This window comes from Cibotium barometz, chromosome 2, assembly GCF_041138505.1.
Source record: "Cibotium barometz isolate CiBa-2024 chromosome 2, ASM4113850v1, whole genome shotgun sequence".
Taxonomy (NCBI): domain Eukaryota; kingdom Viridiplantae; phylum Streptophyta; class Polypodiopsida; order Cyatheales; family Cibotiaceae; genus Cibotium; species Cibotium barometz.
The window spans coordinates 33,819,621-33,836,069 of record NC_141047.1 but is presented as its reverse complement, the minus strand read 5'-3'; the positions used below and the strand labels follow the sequence as shown (position 1 = coordinate 33,836,069).

At 43.3% G+C, this 16,449-nt stretch overlaps 1 protein-coding gene across 1 annotated transcript in view; it reads right to left on the bottom strand.

The window, feature by feature from the left end:
* Positions 1–15,257, bottom strand: part of LOC147640970 (osmosensing histidine protein kinase SLN1-like) — a 72,785-nt gene extending 57,528 nt beyond the window's left edge. The window contains exons 1-5 of the mRNA XM_086816928.1: positions 13,376–15,257; positions 11,457–12,539; positions 9,612–9,728; positions 9,388–9,509; positions 8,570–8,795 (exon numbers count right to left, since the gene is read on the bottom strand). Coding sequence (XP_086673054.1) covers positions 8,570–8,795; positions 9,388–9,509; positions 9,612–9,728; positions 11,457–12,539; positions 13,376–13,735 — 1,908 coding nt within the window. The 5' untranslated portion in view covers positions 13,736–15,257. The remainder of the gene's footprint in view (positions 1–8,569; positions 8,796–9,387; positions 9,510–9,611; positions 9,729–11,456; positions 12,540–13,375) is intronic.
* Positions 15,258–16,449: the final 1,192 nt, after the last annotated feature.

Here is a 16,449-nt window from a genome sequence, read left to right as displayed (position 1 = left end):
GCAATAAGGTCAAGCCAGATGGATTCCAGAGTGAACAGAGGGCCATATGTGTGCAAAACAGAGTAAATTTCAGTGCTGTGCAGAAATTACAGCAAGCTGAATTACTGGTTTTTATGCTCTGTTGAGAGGGTTTCGACGTACTGAAGAGGTCAGAAGTGGTTTGGAATGATTCTGACATATTTTGGGTCAGTTTTGGGACAGTTATGCTGGCGAAATTTTCAGGAATGTGCAGAAAATTCAGCAAACTCAATACCTTGTAAAAAATCTCTTTTTCTGAAGAATAAATAAATACCGAAAGGGGCGCCAAGCTTTGGGGCCTATCTGGTGTCGGTGTCAGCTCCTGGGGACATTCTAGTTCACAGGATTTTGTTGTTTTTGCTCTGTGTTTAAGCTAAGGTATTAAGTGACGACATAAACTGGTGAAAGCCGAGTGTATTGAAGAAGATCTACCGCCCAGTCAGTAGTACAGGCCGGTTTCAGGGGGTCGGCCCGTTCCGGCCCCAGTGCTGGTGTCCATCTTTCCATTTCTGTTCATTTAAATTCAAGTTGTTTTAAAGTTGTCCATTTCAAATTTGTGGTTTTAAAGTTGTGCTTTTAAGCGTGTGGGTGTCCAACGGAGTCTTTCCCACTTGACGGGATCGGTTTCAAGGGGGATTGTTGGATGGAGTCCGACTCCACGGTTGGAGTGACTCGGTTTGGGGAGGATATCCGGACACGAGGAGATCTACTTATGGCCCAGGAGCAGTTTTACGGAGCAGCAGGAGGTTACACTACAGGTTTGGGCTTCCACTGGAGAAACCCATAGTCATCCAGAGGCACTTTGTTCGTGAACACGAAGTCGCTCTCTCAGGATTTGCTCAGGCAGCACCCCAGCTCCCAATGGTTGGTTACACAGCCAGGAGCTGAGAGGGGGTGTCAAAAGTCATCTCCTGTCTAGAATTATACACCAGGGCCTTTGTTGTGGGTGTGCCCGCCCGTATGAGGTGTTTTATCATTTTTCCTTACTCCCCGCATTTTTCCCCTATTTTTCCTATTTTTTCTGTGGCTTGGGAGGCAGTTCTGTGTTGGCAGGAGCACTGAGTAGCTGGCCGACTGACCCAGCAGCAGTCGTGGACCCCTGTGCTGCTGGCCGACTGGGCATATACAGTCGTGGGCCTCATCTGAGCTGGCCGACTGTTGATGCAGCCGTGGAGGCCTCTTCAGCAAGCCGACTGCCTATCTGGGGGCATATAAATAGGCCCCCAGCCCCCATACCACACTTGTATCATATTCAGGATCTTCTTGTGTATATCAGAGCAGAGTTACACGCCTACATCTCTCTCTCTCTTGTGCTGTTTTTCTGCCTGCGTTTTTGCTCTTGTGTTCCCAGATCTGGTCATCATCTCTGCTGCGTATTCTGACATGTACTTGTTGTACCAACCTTTGTACCTGCTGTACCAGCCATTGTACTGGCTATACCAATCCTTGTACTTGTTGTACCACCCATTGTACCAGCTGTACCAGCTTCTGTACTTGCCTACCAGCCACTGTACCTACTGTACCAGCCATACCAACCACCGTACCGGCTGTACCAGCCACCGTACCGGCTGTACCAACCACTGTACTGGCTGTACCAGCCACTGTACCGACTATACCAACCATTGTACCTACTGTACCGACTGAATGGAGAGTTGTACTTACTGTACCAGCTCTATTGCATGAAGACCCGTGGTTTTTGGGGAAGAATCAGTACCCACACGGAGGTATATGGATTATGTTGTTGGCTCGGCATTTCTACAGCTTGTGTTCCGGCTCGGTTGCCTTGTGTTGGGCTGTGTTATGACATTTGTATATGGATAATCCGGCATCTCCCGTGGGGAGAGTAAGGCCCTCAAAGCTTGTACATGATATTATTCTCCTTGGGTAATAAAATACTCCAAGGGGGGGTCGGCCCATTCCGGCGTCTATGCGGTGTCACACGTGCAAGCTCCATTTTCAACATTTGTGGATGTTTTGTCCAGCTTTATGTTTTATGCAAAGTAATGGTGGATATGTGTTAAAGCTGTGGCCATGTTTAAATGTTTTAATATGCATTGATGGTATCAATAAGTATGTCAAAGGCCCTAGTCCCCCGGCCACCCGCCGCGAGTTTCATTTGGTATCAGAGCATAGGTTTTCTTGGAAGCGGAGGCTTTCTTCTATCAATAAGGAAGAGAAAAGATCTCAAGTGGGGACCACACTTACCATCATTGCTATTAAGCATGGCCAGCCACTTCAGAGCCTATGAAGCAAGAGCATGAGCAATAGACAGCTTGGTCTAAGGATTTATGAATTCACAAAATTTATCTTGGAAGTATGGAGTTGACTTTATGTGCACACATTTAGCACTCTTTCCATATGGATATTGTGGATTATATTATCAAGCTTACAGGCAAGCTATATGGAGATATATCTCAGGGTATCTTAAGGATATGGTAACGAGATATTTCTACTGGCTTCATGACCAACCTCGCAAAGAAAAGCTAAGTATACTTTGAGTTTGCAAAGTTAGTGCTTTTGCTATGAAGTGTTTTTGATGTTCACTAACCCTTGTATAGCCATGCAAGGAGAAAGGTGGTGTTGTTTGCCTTGAGATGGTTTCAGGGAAACATTGTTTATGGCTCCCTTTATTGGGATGGATTATATCTATGGAGATTTCTTTCTTGGACGAGATTTATATAGATATTGGGCTTCACAAGCAATTTCTATGGACGAATCTGTCCGAGTTTATAGAGAAGAAATCTTTGGATATCTCATGGATATGATGCTTTCATGGATAAAGTCCACCTCTACTCCAAGGTGTGTGGTTAGCACGGAGTATGTGGTAAGAGGTATGGTATACAGGTCTATGGATTCCTGGACTTCTTTTCTAAGGATTTGGATCCATCCTCAGGTTTATGGATTATTCTTTTTGGCTCCCTTTATTTGGGATGCATTGGACTTATGAAACTCATGGTTCACATACCTGTGTAGTGTTCTCTTGTCCTACGTGCTCTCTTGAAGATTGTTTCTACCATGTGTGGGTGGAACAATAGAGAGCAGATGGAAGGGAACATGGACACTTCAGAGGGTAGTGTCGAGCACAACATACCGTGTGTAGTGTTCTCTTGTCCTACGTGCTCTCTTGAAGATTGTTTCTACCATATCTGGGAAAAACAATAGAGAGCAGATGGAAGGGAACATGGGCACTTGAGAGGGTAGTGTGAGTTGGTGGCCGAAATGCCTATAAACTATGTGCAGCAGAAATGCTTATGGAACACCAGGTTATCTATGCCTGCGAGTGATTGTTTTATCTTGTTACTTGAGCCCACCTCTCATCCAAGGTGTGTGGTCAGAGTACCAATATGGAGTGCAAGTGGTAAAGTGGACATGACGCCTGGTTGGCACGGGACTTATGTCTATGCCAAGGGTCATGTGGACCGATGTCTTTTTAGCAAGAGACTTATTTTGTCTCGCCCATTTACTTGGGACATGATTATGATATCTCGACTTATGGGACTGCTTTGTCTCGCCCATTTATTTGGGACATGGATTCATTTATCTTTATGCCATATTAGAATCACTATCTCCCCGTACAGAGGCCAAGAGGTTCATTGTTCATCTCACCATGCATGTGGATTCATGTTGGAATTGTGAGAGGACAATTCAATGAACACTCCACCATACACGTGGATTCGTGTTGCGATTGTGGAGCGAGTGTTTCATTGTTTCCACACCATGCTTGTTGATTAGAGTTGGGATTGTATGGGAGAACATGGGAACTGTTGGGATTAGGAGAAATGTTGGGATTGGGAGAAAGGATTGCCAGAACTATGGAGAACCAGCTTTTCTGTCACCATGGTTTGTGCTCTTGAATGGCACCAGTTTGTGTGCATAGCACATGTTTCTGTGCGAGACACTAGTTTCTTGTGCATGGCACTTATTTGAGTGTCTTAGCACCTAGTTGGTGATTTTCATTGGCATATGATTATCTCATTGGTATTGGTGATTGAGACACAATTGGCTCTTGTGCCTGTGTCTAGCATATCTTCCATGGAATTCTCGCCCATTTATTTTGGGACATGATTTTGATATTGGTATTATGGAGACTTATTTAGTCTCACCCATTTCTTTGGGACATGGATTCTTCAGTTATATTGGAATTTTGAGACTGTCTCGTCTAGCCCACTTGATGGGACATGATTATATCTTGAATATATGGCTTGAAGCTTAAAGTTGAGGACAACTTCACTTGTCAGATAAGGTCAATTATCCATAACTTATGAATATTACATTCAAAAACGTAAAATATGAGCGAGGACTCCCCTCACATTCTCATATGAGGCCTCTAAAATAGCAAATAATTATTTGCAAAACATTGTATCTCTATTTTCTCCCTATTGTTAATGTGTGGCTCCCTTCCACCTATGGGTAAATAACCCGTAGCTAGATCCCTTCCACCTACGGGTTATTTACTAGGGCTAACTCAAAAGCAAGTAGAAGAGAATGAGAGATTACTATACACATCAAGGGAGACAATGGACAACTTTGTCTCACATACCTCCTAAGTATGAAGGAGTCAACATTAATGATCTTGGAAATATTATCTTGTTCAACGATTTAAAGAAAAACCTAGAGGGAGGTAGAGACGACAAGTGACCTCACACTTGTCACTTCAGCTATTGTGTGGCTCTCCACTTGTCATTGTAGCCTTCTCTTGCCATTTTAGCTCATGGGAGGCCCAAATCTATAAATTGGAGCCCTCTCTCTTCATTAATAGAGACTCTCTTGCTACACACTAGCCTCTGCCACCGTTACAGGCTGCCCTAATGATGGCTACTCTCTTTCTCTCTCACTTGAAGGCTGCCCATGAAGAATACTGGCTGTTGGGGACTGTTTTGGAGGCTTCCATCGCAAAGAAATACTGAAGGTAAGGGTATTTAATCATTTATTATGATTTCTAGCCATTGTACTTGTTGTACCAGCCTTTGTACCTACTGTACCAGCCATTGTACTGGCTGTACCAATCCTTGTACTTGTTGTACTTGTTGTACCACCCATTGTACCGACTGTACCAACTTCTATACTTGTTGTACCAACCACCGTACCTGCTGTACCAACCACCGTACCGGTTGTACCAAGCATCGTACCTGCTGTACCAGCCACTATACCGACTGTACCAACCATTGTACCTACTGTACCGACTGAATGGAGAGTTGTACTTGCTGTACCAGCTCTATTGCATGAAGACCCCTGGTTTTTGAGGAAGCATCAGTACCCACACGGAGGTATATGGATTATGTTGTTGGCTCGGCATTTCTACAGCTTGTGTTCCGGCTCGGTTGCCTCGTGTTGCGTTGTGTTATGACATTTGTATATGGATAATCCGGCATCTCCTGTGGGGAGAGTAAGGCCCTCAAAGCTTGTACATGATATTATTCTCCTTGGGTAATAAAATACTCCAAGGGGTGGGTCGGCCCATTCCGGCCTCTATGCGGTGTCACACATGCAAGCTCCATTTTCAGCATTTGTGGATGTTTTGTCCAGCTTTATGTTTTATGCAAAGTAATGGTGGATATGTGTTAAAGCTGTGGCCATGTTTAAATGTTTTAATATGCATTGATGGTATCAACAAGTGTGTCAAAGGCCCTAGTCCCCTGGCCACCCGCCGCGAGTTTCACATAGCTTGCTTGTCCCCACATCAGCTCAGACTGTAAAAGCCGATAGCTCATGCAAGTTGTTGTGCCGGATTCCTTTCCCAACGATATTGCCACTGGCACCGTGATGACTGCACCAACCTTATCGAAGAGAACCTTCAAGTCACGATCAACTCTGGCCACAATAGATAGCAATTTCTCTTAATGTCTGGCACATATAGGACATTGGACAACTTCTTAGTATCACCATTGAAGAAACAAAAGAAATGGTACTTGAATCCATGGCTGGGTATTTCGCAACGTTCCCGACCACTACCAGGATGGATTCCCCCACAAAGAGGCTGATGGTTGAAAATTCGGATTCACATTGACAATGTGCTCAACGTAGTGAATGGCGACTGCAAGGTCGACAGGGTTGAAGTTTTGCATAATAGTACGAAGTGTGGGGTGCAAACCTTCAATGAAGGCATGAAGCTCATTTGTTGGGAACAAAGAATCAGTTTGAGGCTAGTGAACTAGGAGACATCACAAGCTAGAGAACCACTTTGGCCCGAGTGGCGTAAACAAGTTCAGGCTTTAAAATCTACATCGGTAAGAATGAAAAGCCTATGGATAACCCACTCGAGAATTTTTCCCACGTCGTAACAGTTTGTCTAGTGTATTGCCACCAAAGCAAAGTGGTATCTTGAAGCAAGGATGCAGCAAATATAATCTTCTTAGCGTCTGTAAGGACCATAGAGTCAAAATACATGCGTAATTTGTAACGCCGTTGTTCAGGTGTACACTTATTGCATTGTCCTCTAGTTTCTTAGATTTACTATCTTTAAAGTTGATAAAGGGTCTTAAGATCGTCACCTCCTACCTCGGGAGAAATGATGTCTTCATTTTTTGGTACAACTGTTGAAGCGTCTATTGTTGGTACATAACTGGTATGAGAATGGCGATCCATCTACAATTGTTGGATTTGAGAAGCTAGTGTGGCCACGAACTCTTGAAGCTGCTGTTGGTACTACTACTGCAAAGACTGTTGCCAGTAAGCTAGAGCCGGTGTGCGAGGCTGGTGGGTCTAGCCCTCCATAGTAATAGGCTCAAATGAGGACTCCCAAATGTTGAAACTTTGTAGCTGTTGACACCTTTGGGCCCTAGTGAGAACCATCAATGGGTGGGCAAGGCAGAGGCATGTTGTGACCTGGAGAGGGTAGGTTGCGGGCAGGCAAGGCTACTACCTATGTAAGGAGAAAGGTCCACGGGGAAACCAAAAGAGTATTGTGGCTAGCTCCTAGTGGAGAAGGAGCAAAGGGGTTCCTTTTTTTTGTTAACCATAGATCCTGCTTTGTGCACCCAAATTGTGTTGTGCCCGTATGATGATGAATTTGCGGGTTTCTTAAAATCAAAGTGCCTAAATAGTGATACAAGCTCCTGATTATTCATGACCACACCAAAAAATTATGTACCCGAAGAGGAGCGGTGCATGGGCACCCAGCAGCAAGAGAAGACACTGAATATTGCAGAGGAGGGGTGTATCTTCACTCTCATGCACAGAGAGGGAGGGGTAAATAAGAAGGGCTTTTAAATCTTAGCTACATGGCAGCCCACAAAACAAAGCAACGCAGCCAGACAGCCAACGTAGAAACAAAAAAACAAACAAACAAACAGAATTCTTTTAAAAACGATTCAGCAAACCCACCACATCAGGTTACCAGATTCTAGTGAGGCCTATTGGCCCTACCAAGCCTTCGGCGGGCCCTTCCTCTCACGAGGATTCCTCCCTTCTGCTTGCCTCTCCCTCCTAGCAGCTTCCCCATCCCCCTCTGCCTCCTCCCCCCTCCTCATCCCCAACCCTCGTCTCCAACTCTCCCCGCAGCAGCAGCTCCCCTGCACCATCTCCTTCGGAGGACGCTCTCCTGAGTCCTCCCTCCCTCCGCCTCTCTTGAGCATTCCCACCGCCCTCCGGTCACACCAGACCCAGCATGAACTTTCAAAAAGTAATGGCTGTTTATATTGAAGAGAGGCGATCGGAGAAGATGACAATTCAGCTCAAAGAGAAGCCATCGCACACATAGATGCGCTTAGGTGCCAACTAGGGTTCTGCCAAGGTCAGTAGTAGAAGGCCTACTACATAATTGAGAAATGGCAAAATCAGGTATAATTGGGCAAAAGGGTAAAAATTGGGAGGGGAATTCTCTCCCTTTTGTCCATACAAACCTTGCTATGCCTAATTCTAGGGTTAGGTCTCGTTGACTTTTGTTGTGGGCATCCTTCAGTGGAGCTTGTTTGCTTTGATACCATTGCTAAGCTTTTAGCTTAATTTAACATTATTAAACATAATTAAAGATCTTAAAACTTAAATACTTGAGTAAACACAGGGCAAAGGGCGGAAAACTGTGTTGAATTGCATGATACACAAGGCCGCCTTAAATAGGGCCCAAAGAGTTACAAATGAAGAGGCACATCCCTGACGAAAGGGTGTGACTCTTGAATAAATAGTTACGTCTTTTCAACGATTAGTTGTGTCCTTAGGACGAATAGTCATATCTCTTAGATAAGACATGTCTCCTCATAGGTGACCCATGTGATAGCGTATGACCCTTCATGGGTGTCCTTAGAGTCATTAAGAGATTAATGAGAGATTAAGAGAGTTAGTCACAATCGTGACACAACCTCCAAACTTGGCCTCTAAACTTGCCCAATAGGCAGTTGTAAGAAAGAACTATGTCCATGTGCATCCTACTTAAGGCATGCACGTGACATCAATAGATTCTAATCAACTCCATGATTTACATGTACCTCAAAGCTTATTTTAGCTGATTCATCATAGGCACCCCCTCTACTTATAAAAGAACCAGAGATAAAAACTCCATCTTATCCTTCCTTATGACACAAACGGTACCAATAGAGAAGGAATAGGTACATACTTGAAGCATCTTCATGGTTGATTCAATGGTACCGGAAAGCCTGAATGGAACATGCTCAAGTTCTAAGCGTCCGGCTTCTATCTTTGCTAAATCAAGAATTGCATTTACAATGTGGAGGAGGCAATCAGCAGACTGGGAAACAGTTTCAAGATGTTCCCTCTGTTCATCTGTGAGATCAGTATCCAGTGCCAATGATGTCATTCCAATGATGCCATGGATCGGTGTCCTGTAAGTGTGGTAAAAACAAACACTAACTTAGAAAACAAGTTTTACCTTCTAGTACCTTACAAGAGAGTAAAGCAAAGAAGAAGTATTGTGCGTCATCTTGTATAGGGGTGTTTAGTTGATTTGTCCAGAATAGAGAGCTTTGCTTACATGATAATATTTTAAAAGACACATTACCATTCACTCAAAGAAACTTAGGTATAGAAAATGTGCATGTGCACGTGAGAGAGAGAGAGAGAGAGAGAGAGAGAGAGAGAGAGAGAGAGATAATTCTTGTTAAACAAAGCAGTGGGCACTTGGTTATTAAAACAACTCCAACGCTATGGTGCTTCATTTTAGAGGCATGGATGTACCGAGGACACCCAAACAAAGACATACCAAGCTTAGAGGGTATGGATGGATGCAGATAGACAAATGAGGACCTTCCTATATAAATTTTGGACATTAGAAGAACCTGGGAAGAGCTGCAGCGCCTCTTCACGCACTGACTCATTACAATAGCCAAAAAGCCACTAGCATCCCTATGTGTAACTGAAAACCATTAAAAGAAAACCTTAATCCAAACATTGCATTCCAAGGTTTGTACTGATCACCTGATCTCATGGCTCATGTTGGCGAGAAACTCGGACTTGGCTTTGCTCGCCTCTTCTGCTGCTGCTTGTGAGGTCTGTAACTCAACATTCGCCTTCCGTAGCTCCTTCGTGCGTTCTCGGACCTACAACATTTAACAAACTTAAACATTTTAGCCAGAAAAAGCCAAGTAAAATCTCACCAGACACTAATATAGGTTAGCTTAGACAAGGCGTATCATTAGTACCTGGGATTCCAGAGTGAAATTCATCTCATTTAATTCTCCTTCCATTTGTTTACGGTCGTGCACTATTGCAGCCAACGTGATTGCCACCATTGCCAACACGCTCACAAACATTTGCACCTACAAAGAGGTGAGGCCATAATCTTATTTTACGTTGCAAGTTACTAGAGTCTTCCAATTCAATGCATTTATCCCTTGTATGAGAGTCAACAGCATAGCCTTGTTGGTAAAGCTATCGACCAGAGGTGGATAATGTACTTTTTGTTACATGCTTCCCAATGGATGTCGGAAGTTTCGTGATCTTGAAAAATGCACACAATGATTATAATTACTATCTAATGTGAGGCTAAAACTATACCGTACTTATTCCTCAAAAAACCAGTACAACTCTTACAGCTAACTAGTATCCCTAAAGTATGAGTGGACAATACCACAGTCACCAGAAACTGCCGAGATCTGGGGTTTTTGGGCTGAAACGTCTGTTTTAAGAGGTCCAAAATTTTCATCCGTTTCCATTTCTGAAACAGTGCATTTCACTCTTATCGGCCCTTTCCCCAACACCACCTGCCGTTTCCCCTCCAAATCCCCAAATTTCAGGGCGATACTAGCTATTCTTTCTTTCACACCAATCTCAGTTCCACTACTCTCTCGGGTTCAAGATCCAAGGGGGGCTTTACAGAAAACTGGCCAACCAGTTGGGCCTTTATTATTAAGCAGCCAAGTCTTTCCATCTAAGCATTCTTATGCCTCTTCCATCCTAAGCATTCTCATGCCTCTTCCATCTACTAGTGCTAGTCCTCAGCGAACTTAGCAACCAAGAGTGTGGCCCTTATCTGTCCCTTACACACCTCACTCTTTCTGCATCCGTCCTTGTCAGAGTCCAGCCTTCCGAAGCTTCGCCTATTGCTGTCATTCCTTACTTCTCATAAGTATACAAGGTATTGTATCCATTTGTGCTCACGTGAAGTTTGTATAATACCCTCTGTGGAAGCCAAGAGGTTGCCTTACAGAGGCAGAAAATGAAACACGCTTCAAAATATGCCATGCTTCCTTACTAGATGCCCAGAGAGCAACTGCAGATTAGGCTGGCACCACTTGACAACTGCCCAAACATATAACTCTAGTGTTACCAAATGACAAAGTAATCTAGTGACCTTTGCACTGGAATCACGGGTGTGCATGCACACAATAACCTTACACTTCTAAATTTATTAGCTGCCAAATCAGCTTTTTCCCTCATTATGAAAGTTCTTTGTTTCCCACCTGTCATCATGCTCCATTCAGACTTTTTATTAGCTGCACAATCAGCTTTTTCCCTCATTACGAAAGTTATTTGTTTCCCACCCTCTCATCATGCTCCTTTTGTAATGCAATCACAGGTGTGCATGCACACAATAACCTTACACTTCTAAATTTATTAGCTGCACAATCAGCTTTTCTCCTCATTTTGAAAGTTCTTTGTTTCCCAGCCTCTCATCATGCTCCATTCAGAAAATAGGTATCCAGATCTCATGTAGCTTTGTGCAAAAATGAAACAAGAGAAGAAAGCAATAGAAGTTCTCTATGGAGGTAGCCCTAACGTATGAGGTGTAACATACTTCTTGCATGTCATACTTTTCATCTGCAAAAACTTCAAATGGAGACATTTGTATCGCTGATCGTGCAGCCATAGCATGAAAGGAACAAGAGGCTGATTATATACTCCTTCACAACAGGAAAGAATTCCAATTTCTATGGAAAAAATATTGCTATGAAATTAAGCACCCCAAAAAAAAAACATGATGTCATTTGGTCTGGAAAAAAAATCATGATACTTCCTGATAGTAGTGTTCTTATAGAAAAAATCACCTGTAGCAACGAATTGTCACTATTGTCATTATGATAGAGTGGCCCATGGTGTTTTGCAGTGCCCCCACTTGCAATGACAGCTACCACCACAACTGACAGAGGCAGACCAACACGGTTGAACCGAAATGATGCCCAAATGACCACAGGAAACACCAAGTAGGACAGCTGTTGTACAAACTCGTTATTTGGGGATCCGAGATTGAAGAAGATGAACATGGACAAGCCAATCAGAAGAAGAAACAAAGCAACACATTCAGAAAGCCTTATGAGAAACTTCTGGATGGAGAAGTCAGGACCTCCCCACACTGTAGCCACGCAAGCGTTGTTTGCATCTGGCAGCATTGTACTTCTTCTGTCCTGGCATTCTTTTTCACTCTCGTAAGTCTGACTCTCACTGCAGTCATCACGGCTTCTTGTTACATGGGGATGCCTCTGAGTGTCTGCTATGCGCCTTTCTAGCTTGCACTTGCTGCAGCAGTTATTCATGAGCTTATTGAATGATATGCTATGGTGGGAAACATAATCATCCTTATGATTCCTCCTGGTCGAAGGTTGGTCCTCTGGTAAGGCAATCTCGATGTCCACAATATTTCCTTGAATGCCAGATTGGAACTTGAACCTGTTGGTATCTCCTCCCCAAGAGCTTAAAGCAGGTTTGCAGTTGCTGCTGTTTCTGATACCATTCATAGAGAGAAAGCTTCCTTTTGAGAATGACTCCGAAACAGATAAGCCATTATTAGAATGACAGCTTGTTTGCAGCTTCTTAGGCCCAAGAGATGTGTTTCTTTGAGATGGGAAACCAGCTTTCAATGGCTTGCTTCTGCCCCAGCAAAATGTTTTGAAGTCTTCACGGAAAAGGTTCCAAAGATGAAGAATACAAGGTGTGTAGCAAAGAATAGCTGATAGATCACCAAGAACCCATGTTGGCCAAATTTGCATGAAGTGACTCCATGTAGATAGCCTGGAAAGTGAGAGGACAAGGGCATTGCCGGTCCCAGCAATAAGCGTAGTGATCGGTGCCACAATAAACAGCCACAATGCATCATGTAATGTATCGACTGTTAAAGTGCCATCTCTAGCATCCTGAAAAATACAATGAAAACCAAATCACCAGCCAACCTCAGGAAAAGGGCAATTCGTTGCAATTCGGAGGTACAACAGATGGATGTTAAGAGATACTTTGAAGAAGAAGTTGATGTAAGGCTAGCTTCAAATTTTTAACATTGTTCAACTTTTTTATAAACACCATCCCACCTCTTCAGCCTGTCAGGATTTGTGTGTATGGGTGGCAGGCATGGACTGTAGCCTGCCCATCTCGTCATCACCCACCCAACTACACACATGTAAATGTGATGGGTGGTGAAAAGGGATCACAGACAGGCAATCTTCCTCAGCTATGGGCAATGAAGATCTTTGTGTTTTCTTGTTTCGTAGCAAGTGGATAAAGGCCCTTAAGACCACCCAAAATGCCTGATTTGCCCTTGCAACCATCCAAAAATGAACTGAGGCTCATAAAACCACCCAAAATGCATAGGACCCTTAAACCACCCAAAATGCATAAGACCCTTTAGAACCACCCAAAATGCATAAGGCCCATGAAACCACCCAAAATGCACAAGGCATTATTACATACGTTATACTTAATCAAATAAGAAAAGACATATATCTTCACTGCTCATTAGTCATTATTAATCAAGATTGCCTGTCTGTGTGCCATTTTTACTCCTTGTGTGTAGAGACCCTTAGAGAATTTTCACCATCAGCCTGCTAATGATGGTCAGACAACGACAATATGGGCAGGTGACATCACTCATCCAACAGACAGATCTTGGCAAGCTGAATGAGGTAGGTTAAAGTTTATGCTCAATGCATGGCAAAATGACTGTTTTCCAAAGGCAGGGTGGATGACAAAGTAGTACCTGCCATCTAAAGCATCCATTTTTGTAGCAGAGGGGGTGTTTGAGGAGCCAAGCGCAGGAGAATGACTCGACCAATGAGAAAAGACCGAAGGCAATGGAGGCAGGCAGGTACGATCGCAGCTTCTGCTTCTGAAAGTACCACACATTGATGGCAATAGTGCCCGAAAGGATCCCAGGGAATACCTTGCATCCGAAGATGAGCACGGCGGCCACCATGATGCCAGATGGGGCCCAGATGGGAGAGGCCTGAGTGCTCAGGATGGAAAGAGTTTCAGATAATTGGCCTGTCCCCACATAAACACATGCAATCAAGAAATTCACTATGAACCATCTTGGTGATCCCCACCTCAGATCTTTCATGTTTTGGGTCTTCTTTGCAGAACCATGAGAAAGAAACCACACAAATCAGGCCAAAAGTCCTTTTCATAGCATCACTCCATCTACATGTGATGTTGCCCTATGCCATCTTCTCTGTGTGTCTTGTAAAACTACAGTGTCGTGCAATGAGGCTACAATGAAACAGGAGGACCTCCCCTTTGCGGACACCCACTACCATCATTCTGCTATCAAAATCCACTTGATTAATTGATTCTTAACCCCAAACTTACTTGATTACTGATTGTTAACACCAAACCCAACTGGTTGACTGATTAATAACCCCAAACCTACTTGATTAACTGATTTTTTTCACACCAAACCCAACTTTGATTTGCCCACTTGATGACCTGATTTTTCAACAAAGCTCATCTTTATTTCCAACAAAAACCAGTAAATTAATTTTTTCCAATCAAAGCCACCTGATGAACAGAGTTCTCAACAAAACCCACTTTCTGCCTTTTACAAAGAAACTCGCTTCATTAACTGATTTTTCAGCAAGCCTCACCCTGGTTTTCCCTGCTTGATCAACGAAGTCTTCACAAAACCCACTCTGGTTTTCCAATGAAACCCACTTCGTCAACTAGCTATTGCGCTTAGCTTTTTTCAGTAAACTCCACTTTCCAAAAAAAAACTAAATTTCTAGCAGAAACCACCTAATTAGCTGATTTCTTGCCAAAACCCAATTTGGGTTTTGCTTGGTTCGGCTCATTTTTCGAGAACCCCACTTTATTTTTCCAATGAAATCCACCTCATCAGCTGCAATTCTGTGAGAGTTTTTTTCTTGTAAACTGAGCAATTTTCCGAGGCTTCTAAGAAATGAATAACTGGAGCTTTCCCATTTCTCTTTCTCAAGAGTCCCCAGAATTCTGATCACACACAAACAAAAAAAAAAATTAAAAAAAAGGAGCCTTCCAACCCGAAGCTGCCCTGATTAAACCTGTGTTGAGATCGCTGTAACTGCAGCCAAAAGGCTCCTTCTCCTGATTAAGCTTAGTTTCAAAGCAAGAGGCATGCATGAAGATAAAATGGGCTCTCTTGGCACCTCAAAAAGAAAAACCAAGAAAAGCCTTGAAAAGGAAGAAATGGGCTCTCTTGATCTTTGATCTTGTGAGACAAAAACCTTCAAAGGCCCTCAAGAAGGGCAAAGATTCACATTTTTTTTTCTCTCAAGGGGAAAAATGCATGAAAGAGTTCCTGTGTTTGAAGGAGTAGAGAGCTTATGAGAATGGCCTGCAATGGTACATATGTATGTTGCTTGGTGTGTTTGTGTACTTAACTAGAGTTACGCACATTCGGGTGACTGGTAAACATCAAGTCACAAGAAGGAAAGCTGTCAAGCTTTGCTTGTGAGCATGCAATTAAAAGTGGGAGGAGATGGGAAAATGCACAAGAAAACGCTTCGGTGCACTTGGGGGGCGGGGGAGGGCTAAAAAAACCTTCTTTGAAAAGACCATTGAAGGGGAAAGGAAAGGTCAGCAGAGACAAGGACTTGCAAGGGAGCCCCCCTGGGTTGAAGATTCTGTATGTGCCCAAAGGCTTAAAAAATCCCACAGAAAGAGAGAGAGAGAGACAGAGACAGAGAAGCTTGCTTCAGAGGAACTCTAGCCTTTAAAGAGGTGCTTCGTGCTTGCATGAACAGCCCTACAACGAGTACATATGGGTTTTAGTAGCACGAGATGGTTCTAATTATTACACAAGTACGTTGAGAAGAAGAGTGAGCTTAGGTTGCCTTGCATAGATGCTAAATACTTTTTTCAATTGAGATAGTTTTTTTTTAAATTCAAGCTGGCCCTGGTTCAATTAATTAATAGGTCCCAAACGTTTTTCTTTTACATTAATTAATTAGTGTGGAAGGTGAAAACCTATATATACTCCCCTCCTTGGTCGCACCTTGGTTGTGTGCTCTCCAATAGGTACACCTCGCCCAACACAACAGTGCTCGTTGGTACCACCTTGTCCACCCCAACATACAACTCCTACTAGTCATATGTGCCTAGTGTAGACACCGTGCTCTTAGCTAGTCATATGTGCCTAGTGTAGACACCGTGCTCTTGGCTAGTCATATGTGCCGAGTGTAAACGCGGTGCTTTTTTGGCTACTACATGGACTGCAAGCTTACGCTCTCGATTGGGTTGATGCAACCATAGGGCTACATCCTTCCCATCGTTTAGGGTTTCTAGGTTGTGTTTCAGGTAGCTTGCTAGCCCGTGCACACACACACACACAAAAAAAAAGGTGTATGCCTTCGTCTGAGAAAGCAAAGAAATATAGAGGGTAGCCACCTAGGGTTCTCACACCTTACGTAGAGATAAAGAGATCTAGTCGCATGTAACTGTGTAGAGAGAGAGAGAGAGAGAGAGAGAGAGAGAGAGAGACGAAGGTAGAGAGACATAAATAAAAATGGGCAAGGGCTATGGAAGAGGAAACGTGTCAAAACATTCTTTTAAAGATTCGAATAGAAAGATTTTGACCTTAATTAAACATTCTTTTCTTAATGAACGTTCGAACCTTAATTTAACGTTCATTTATCAACCTTAATCGAACGTTGCATTGGTCTAATTAATCGAAAAAAACATTTTGCACACATATTGGGAGAGAGGAGAGGGGCACGTTTTTATTAAATTTAAATATAAGGAACGGGATACTTGGGTGTGCACTTTGCATAAAGTGAAAAGGAGAAGTTCTACTTTAAGCAC